The 8,563-nt window shown below is 32.5% G+C and overlaps 1 protein-coding gene and 1 long non-coding RNA gene across 3 annotated transcripts; both read right to left on the reverse strand.

The window, feature by feature from the left end:
• Positions 1-1,712: 1,712 nt before the first annotated feature.
• On the reverse strand, positions 1,713-3,159 carry LOC140878439 (uncharacterized). 2 transcript variants are annotated; one of them, XR_012149337.1, is made up of 4 exons: positions 3,038-3,159; positions 2,587-2,653; positions 2,481-2,518; positions 1,713-1,861 (listed from the first exon to the last, which is right to left on the reverse strand). It is a non-coding gene; the product is annotated as an uncharacterized lncRNA (long non-coding RNA). The 2 variants fall into 2 exon arrangements; XR_012149338.1 differs by lacking the exon at positions 2,481-2,518.
• Positions 3,160-3,781: 622 nt separating this feature from the next.
• LOC140879179 (miraculin-like) lies at positions 3,782-4,198 on the reverse strand. Its single transcript, XM_073282842.1, has one exon. It carries the CDS (start codon positions 4,196-4,198, stop codon positions 3,782-3,784), a length of 417 nt encoding a protein of 138 aa, XP_073138943.1.
• Between the last annotated feature and the right edge of the window lie 4,365 nt (positions 4,199-8,563).

Genomic DNA, 8,563 nt, shown 5'->3' on the forward strand with positions numbered 1-8,563 from the left:
TATGATGTCGATGTTTGAGATTAAACAGTTTTAGCTTTCGCACATGAATACTATTTTATGGTTTTGCATTAGGATGAGATATTTTACGTATCCATGGATTTTAGATTTAAATATTTATTTTCGAGTTGCATGGATTTATTGAAGAAATGTTACTTAATTATTTAATTATAGAATTTTTGTGCATGAGATTTCTATATCATGATTTAGTAATTAATTTTATATATTTATTTGCATGTAATATACTTATGTAAATTATAATTTTAGTAATGTATATTATCTTTTTTTTTTTCACGTTTTGTACTCTTAAAAAGGATAATTACCGGATTATAAGAAAGTTTTATAAATTTTATATCGATATTGATTATACCAAATTTTATGATATATCGAGATTTCGGTACGAAATTAACATATACCGTTTTATATCGAAAAAAACCTTATATATTTTTTGAAAATTTATAAATTTATTATTTAAATATATAATTAAATTTAATAAATATTTTTAAATTTTATATATTTGTTTCAGTAGTTAGATATTGTGGTATATATATATATATATATATATATATATATATATATATATATATATATATATAGTTTCTTTCAAGTGCCCACCTATCATGCCCACTACCATGCCCACCAATGATGTGACACTATTCTATTGAACCTACAATTTATCACATCTTTATCACATCCAATAGAATAGTGCCACATCATTGGTGAGCATGGTAGTGGGCATGATAGGTGGGCACTTGAAAGAAACTCTATATATATATATATATATATATATAAACTCTATCTATCTATCTATTATAAAAGTGTGAATCAAAGCCAAAAATTTTCATTGTGTATTTTCAACTTTGTCCTTGGTTAGTACACCACTTGATAAATTCTATGAGGTAACTTTTGTAAAATCAATTATTATGATAAGGTCAAAATTAACAATGTGTGCATATTAGATAAGATTTCAGTTTCCAAAAAGATTGAAATACCAAAATATTTTAGTTTTTATCTTCTCGTAGATAAAGTGAACATATTTTTTCCATAAAATTTTTAATTAAATTAAATATTTATCCAGTTTTCTAAAAAATTGAAACACCAAAATACTTTAGTTTTTATTTGTTTGCAGATGGAATGCCATATTTTTTCAACAAAAAATATTATGTATTTTAATTTGCGTAAGGACCTATTGAACTAAATAACTATTTTTCCTCCTCAAAAAATCTAAAAACTATAATAATTATTTTATGAGATGATATTGCAGTTAACGAAAGAATATTTTTACAAAAGTTGGAGATGAATATCTTCAATTGTTTTTAGCAAAACTGTGATGACCTCAGTTTTAATCATCTAATCAATAATAAAATAATCAATAATCATACAAGAGCCAATATTTAAAAGGGATAATTTTTTTTTAAAAAAACAAAGTGCCTCGCTCGAGCGGCAAGAAACGCCCACTCGAGCGAGCAAAACTCTGCCCGACACTCTGGAGAGCTCTCGCTCGAGCGGTAAGAAACACCCGCTCGAGCGAGCAAATCCCTGTCTAAAAAATAAAAAGCCCCTCGCTCGAGCGGTACAAATCCTCCGCTCGAGCGAGACCAGTTCTGAACCAAAAACTCAGAACTTGCTCTAATCCGTTTTCTTCAACTCCAAATCAATTCAAAAACATGCCGAGATATAAAATACATACTACAACAACATGCAAACCTCAATGCTCTAATATTCAATACAACATAATTCAAAGAAAGTACAAGTTCTAACATGTTTTCAATATAACAAAAGTTCGACATGCTATTCGAATCCTAAATCGAATCCTCACTTCTATCATCAATCCCGATCTAGTCATGCTGCCTCTAACTCGAACCTGTCCCACATGTTGCCAAGCACACATACAAAGACAAGACAACAACCGGATAAATTCCGTGAGAATACAATTCCCAGTAAAAGATACAATACATGCAATATCAATTAATATATCAAAACATGATATACCAACATCCAAACATATAATTTCACAAAGTATATCAACAACATGAATAACAATAACTTCATTCTAAATGCAATAAAATGCAATGCATGTCTTTAAAAATTAGGGATTATCAGACTCAGATAATCAAAAGGAACTCAGTTCTTCAATTCTTCTGTTGGGATCCCGAGATAAAATATCACAACAATCACACCGACTCTCCCCTCGAGGTGGATGATGTATATTTCAATCCTCTAGACTACCGAGCGACTATAGAGAGTTGATCGACCATAGTAGTAAATTGCCTACCAATATCACTCGACTATAATCCCCAGAACGTCTAATTCTCAATGAAAACGAATTAATTGGCTCAATATGAATGCATGTAAAATCATAATACATTCAATCATATAATTCAAGAAATTCATTTAAACATGCAAGTATGTGATTCTTTGGAACACTTGAATCAAGTCGGATTCGAGTAACTCGTCCCGTTCAAGTCAAAGTCATCTTATACCTATTTATTTGGTTCGTCGTAGCTGAAATTCGGATAAGCTACAAGAACAAGATTTCTAATCAGAAACCGATCAATCGTAGTTCAACGACTAAAGTAAACTCGTTACCGTTCTCGATCAGATCTTCAACGATTCGAATTCTGAAAATTCTGAACTCTACGATCTTCAACCAAATCTGTACGGAGATAATACAATCCAATATCAATCAATTCAACTCAAACAAAACCCAAAACTCGATCAAACTCCCTAAAATCTAAAAATTTCAAATCGGCGGCATAACGGCTATAATCTGATCAACCGAAAATCACAGACAGCAGTATATCGATCCAAACAACTCATAACAACAACAATTCAACCAAAACAACACAATACCAAAAAATCTAAAAACCCAAAATTTCGAATTATGCTTCAAAAATTCCTATCAAATCCGAACGATGTTCTTTTTCCGATCCGACTTCGAATATACGATCTATGCTAGCTCAAGAACGACATATCCAAAAATCATTCAATTCTAATGGCATCCAAAAATCGAAGTATAGTTGATCGAAGAAAAACTTACGGTATAACGAAGCCTTCTTAGCCATGACTGCAAATATGCCTTCAGATTGGATTTCTATATGACGGATCGAGCATAAAATGAAATATGGAAGCTCAAAGGGGTGCTTGAATGGTGGGAATCGGTTGAGAAGGGAGAAGAAGGATAAGAATAAAGAAGGAGGAGGAAGCTTAGTCAAACAATAAAACAAAGACCAAGTCAAATTTCCAAAATCGCACTTTGGTCCAATTTCCGAAATTGAAAATCGATCCCTGATCAAATATCAATTAAATCCTCAAATTCTCTAATCTCCGATTATCCATCTTAATCTCATATAATCTCGGTTAGGCTAATTTTTGGGGCGTTACAAAAACTATAAGATTGATATTATTTAAATAGTATTGAAGTCTGTAAATATATCTATGTTAATCAATCTACTACAAGTTAGATAATATCATCAAAAAAATAAGTCTAGAAAAATTAATCACATTAATTTTTTATGACGACAAACAAACGCCTTATTTATATATAATAAGTTATCAATGAAATACATATGAGAGAATTTTACGGATGCATACGCGCGCGTACACACACTTATATGATATATATATATATATATATATATATATATACTAGCCTACTACATATTCCATTGCAGACACGGTTATTCGTTGTTTTTGAAACTACAAATTAAATTATCTCAATGAAAAAATACTTTGAAGAAATACATATGAAAGAATTTTGTAATTTCAAAGATATTATGTAATTCTAAAGACGAGAGGTTTCCACGCTGGATGGGCATGGATTTGCCTTGACAAACCGCACTAACATAGAGTAATTATCATCAGACAAAACCAAATGCTGGAATCCACCAGTTCCTCGGAAAAGCCCCACGTCTTTGCATGTATCAACGAGGTCGCACACTGCAGAAGGGCAATAAACAAACTTGTAAGTATATTCACCAACAATTTTCTGAATCTGGAACCAGCTGTTAACAGTCCCGCAACCGGGGTTTCCTTCGACCCCGCCCGTCGTTATGAAGTGTTTCCCGGTGGCTTCGTCGACGTTATTCACTTGAAGAACAGTCGATGATGACGAGTGGTCGCCGCAAAACCGATTATTATCGAACTTGATGTTTAAATCCATCGACGCAGTGAGCCAAGTCTCGATCTTGTGGTTCGGCATGGTTGAAGATCAATGCTTGATCCGGTGGTAAATCATCAATCGGCTCTCGGAGAGCATAACAGGTCGATGAGTTGTCTTCTTGGTACGACCAAAGGACGCCGCCTCGGCCGCTGTCAGCCGGGAACACGTAGTAATTAAGGGGTTCCGGACAGGAGATGATTCATGCTCGCGTCGTACAACTCGTTCTCGGCACTGATCATCATCATATAACTGTGTAGGAATATAATTAGTAGAGTGATGAAATATAAGATATTTTTCATGGAATTGAAATTCGAGTTGTCTGTACGTATAAATATTGATTGATTAATTAATAAATAGATGATATATATTAAAAAAAATAAAGGAAAAATGGCATATATCACTCCTGTGAAATCCCCGTGTTTGCTGATAACCCTTTGTAAAATTTTTTTGAGCTAAAAACCAACCGTGTTTCCGGATCTGTAGCACGCGCACCCCTCCTGCTGTGTTTTGTGGCTCACGCGCCGATAGATGCGAAAATGCAAGGGTTTTTTTTTTATAAATTTGGTCCAAAATACCCTTAAATCATACCCATTCAGTTCGGCCATTGAACTCGTCACCTTCATCTTCTTCGATCACGACTCTAGCAGGACGTATTTCCGACATTCCTTGCTTGCTTTAGACTCCTCTTCACCTCCCCTACAAGCCTCGACATTTTTCTCTTCATTTTTTCCCCTCAATATGTCGAGCTACAGCTCCAATCTTACGTTGGTACTCACCACAAAGCCGACTAGTTTTTCTTAATTTCCGACCAACTCCGACCACCAATCTTCCAAAGAAACCCCGATCTGTGACCCTCTTTTCCATACGAACAAAACACACACAACAATTTCCTCGATTCGAACTTCTTTTGGGAAGATAAGATATGGGCAATTTCGTCATTTTTATGGTAAAATTCTGAATGGTATGCGTGTGCTACATATCCGGAAACACAGGGGGTTTTTAGCTCAAAAATATTACACAAGGGGTTATCAGCGAACCCGGGATATCACAGGGGTGATATATGAAATTTTTCCAAAAATAAATGCTTGTGATAACAATCTAAAATTAAAAAAAATTTAAAAAATAAAAACATATGTAATATGATAAGTTTATTAAGGGTATAAATGTCAACTTGTAATTTTATACCTTAAACAAAAAAGCAGAAGCAAAAAAAAAACATCAAATTTTTGTTTTTTGCTTTTGGGTAAAAGTTGTAGAATCTAAAGCATAATTTAACATTTACAAACACTCAAATACACTTCCATGCAACTAGAAGCTAAGAAGCACTTTGTAAAAACTCTACCAAACAATCTCTAAGTCGGTTGAAAATTGCGATTAAGTTCTATTTCACCTCTCTTGGTTTTAAATTTTCAGGTCAATTAACAGAGCTTAGATATGTAAATTTAGATTGATGCAACAATTAAGATGTATGGTGTGTTTACACATCAAAATAATATCTCATTACTTTTTGTGGTTCGTGATGAATAAAATAGCATACTACCAATGATGGCTGATAACGACTTCGATATTTTTTTCAAATGGCACAATTTGCATATGGCATTAAAATGTCAGATCGGACTTCGGAGCGCTGTAGAAAATATATTGTCGGCATGGAAGGATTCAATTCTTATATATTCATTTATTACATCGAAATTTTTAATTTTGATCATGTAATTTATCTATTTTTTACGTTTAATCTTGAGAAGTTTCAATTTGCAGTTTTAGTCGAGTAAGTTAGTTTTTCTGTTAATATTTTTCCCTTAAATATTGATTGTATTTATGAGACATCCTTAAAAAAATGGACATCCCCTTGCCAAAATTTCAACACCCAATATATATATATATATATATATATATATATGTGTGTGTGTGTGTGTGTGTGTGTTTATATATATATATACACAAACACAAAGTCAAATATTTTATTTTTATTACATAGTATTAATGATCATGCATTGGTAATAAAATTCATCACAAAAATACGTATAATCATTGTATATTTGCCTTTACATATTGCTTCAACTTTAAGATTGATAAAGAGACTTATTATAAAAATTCTGGTCCTACAACATTCTAATTAAATGACATTTTTGTATCTATCTCACTAATTGATTACTATCAAACTGATTTACACGTATTCCAAAATTAAAAATAAAAATTTTTACACGTGATGCATTACATTTTAAATTCTGTAGAAATAATTTATTTTTCCTTAGCTGTGATCTCGATAAAATAATTGGATCTGGTTTATCAGCTCATATTTTTATTGTTTGATATTAACTATATTTTGTTTGACACGTAATAAGATGTAGCCTCTGTTACTACAAAACAGGGACGGAACTATAATTTCGTTATTGGTCGGGTTAAATTTTATGTGAAAAAATTTGCTAATAAAAAATCTATGGACGAAAATATTTTTATACTGTTCATATTATTTTCACAAGATAAATTTATTTTTTAAAATAAAATTCATGTTAATATAAAATCATATTAATGAAAGTAATAACAGATCCATGGTTGGAATATTAAACTTGAGAGAAAAATATCTATACCGAAAAAGAGTTTAATTACAATCAATTTATTGAACAATTAATTTAACAATACCTTATTACTGATCAATCAATTTATTCATTACTGATAATATGCAGTTGTATTTTGAACAATTAATATTCTTATTTTTTTAAGGAAATATTCTTATTCTTTTTAATGTAATACAATTAATTTATTGATATAATTGCATACACTACCCCTATAAAATAATAAAATTGCTGAAAAATCCCTGTGATTATTAACCTCTTGTATTATCCAAATTTTCATTATTTTCGGTCAATAAAAAAATACATACTAATTGTTCTCTAACGTATTATAATTATTAATTAGATAATTAATTGTTATTTGTTTTTAATTGCATTTTTGAAATTTCTAATTTTCACTAAGCATGAACCCACGTTCAAGGCTGCATTATTTTCCATTAAATTATATTCTTTCTTCAAAATTTTATGATGTTGTGGATTATACCGAAGCGAACATGACGATAATAGAAATTGCGGAATAAAATAATCTTCAAGAACACCAAAGATTTACGTGGTTCACCCAATATAGGCTACGTCTACGGAGCTGCTGCAAATCTTTATTACCTGAGAAATATTATAAGTGTATACAAAACACTATATCTCTCCACACCCAAGCCTCGAGTATTACCGAAAAAAAAGAACAACTCTTTTTTTCTACTCTTTATTTTCTTCTCTACTGTCAATACAAAAGAGAAGAATGAGATACAATAACTGAAATAAGGGAGCTCTATTTATAGTAGATCCTTCATTCTTCTTTCTTCAAACATCCGATGTGGGATTCTTTAATGGGCCTCACCCTTAACAATTCTCCCACTTGAAGACTTGATTTCAATCATGCCTTCACACAGTCAATGCAACAACTCATCCCTCCTTTCTTATTCTTGCAATCCAACTGAAGTCGAACACAACTCCAGTTTGTCAGTGGTCACCGCCTTTGTGAACATATCAGCTGGATTTTTACTTCCAGGAATCTTCTCAAGCATCAAGATTCCATCTTTCAAAACTGATCTGATAAAATGGTACCAAACCTGTATATGCTTCGTCCTAGCATGATAAATAGGATTCTTTGCCAAATGAATAACACTCTGACTGTCACAGTGTAATGTGCTATCCTCAAGCTTCTGACCCAACTCTTCAAAGAATGATCTCAACCAAATCATCTCTTTGCTCGCTTCCGTGACTGCAACGTACTCAGCTTCAGTAGTTGAAAGTGCAACAATCTTTTGTAACTTGGACACCCAACTTACTGCCGTACCACCCAATATGAACACATATCCAGTAGTACTCTTTCTGCCATCTAAGTCACCACTCATGTCGGCATTGACATATCCTTGTAAGTCCTGATTAGTCCTTCTGAAGCATAGAGATAAACCAGTAGTACCTTTCAAGTATCTGAGAATCCACTTCACTGCTTCCCAGTGTTTTTTTCCCGGATTGCTCATAAACCTGCTCACAACTCCCACTGCATGTGCTATGTCTGGTCTGGTGCACACCATTGCATACATGAGGCTTCCGACAGTAGAGGCATAAGGAATCTTATTCATATAAGCATGCTCCTACTCTGTCGATGGTGATTGGAATTTGGTTAGTTTGAAATGACTAGCCAAAGGAGTACTAACTAGTTTAGCTTCATCCATATTGAATCTGCTAAGCACCTTTTTCACGTACTCTGCCTGAGATAACTTCAAGACTCCGTTCACCCGATCTCTTAAGATCCTCATTCCAAGGATTTGCTTTGCAGCACCCAAATCCTTCATTGCAAATTCTTTTGATAATTCTTTCTTGAGTTTAT

Source organism: Henckelia pumila, chromosome 2 (genome assembly GCF_033568475.1).
Source record: "Henckelia pumila isolate YLH828 chromosome 2, ASM3356847v2, whole genome shotgun sequence".
Lineage (NCBI taxonomy): Eukaryota > Viridiplantae > Streptophyta > Magnoliopsida > Lamiales > Gesneriaceae > Henckelia > Henckelia pumila.

Bases quoted from the DNA above. Each gene is read 5' to 3' on its own strand.
- LOC140879179 (XM_073282842.1), bottom strand. From the start codon at position 4,198: ATGCCGAACCACAAGATCGAGACTTGGCTCACTGCGTCGATGGATTTA.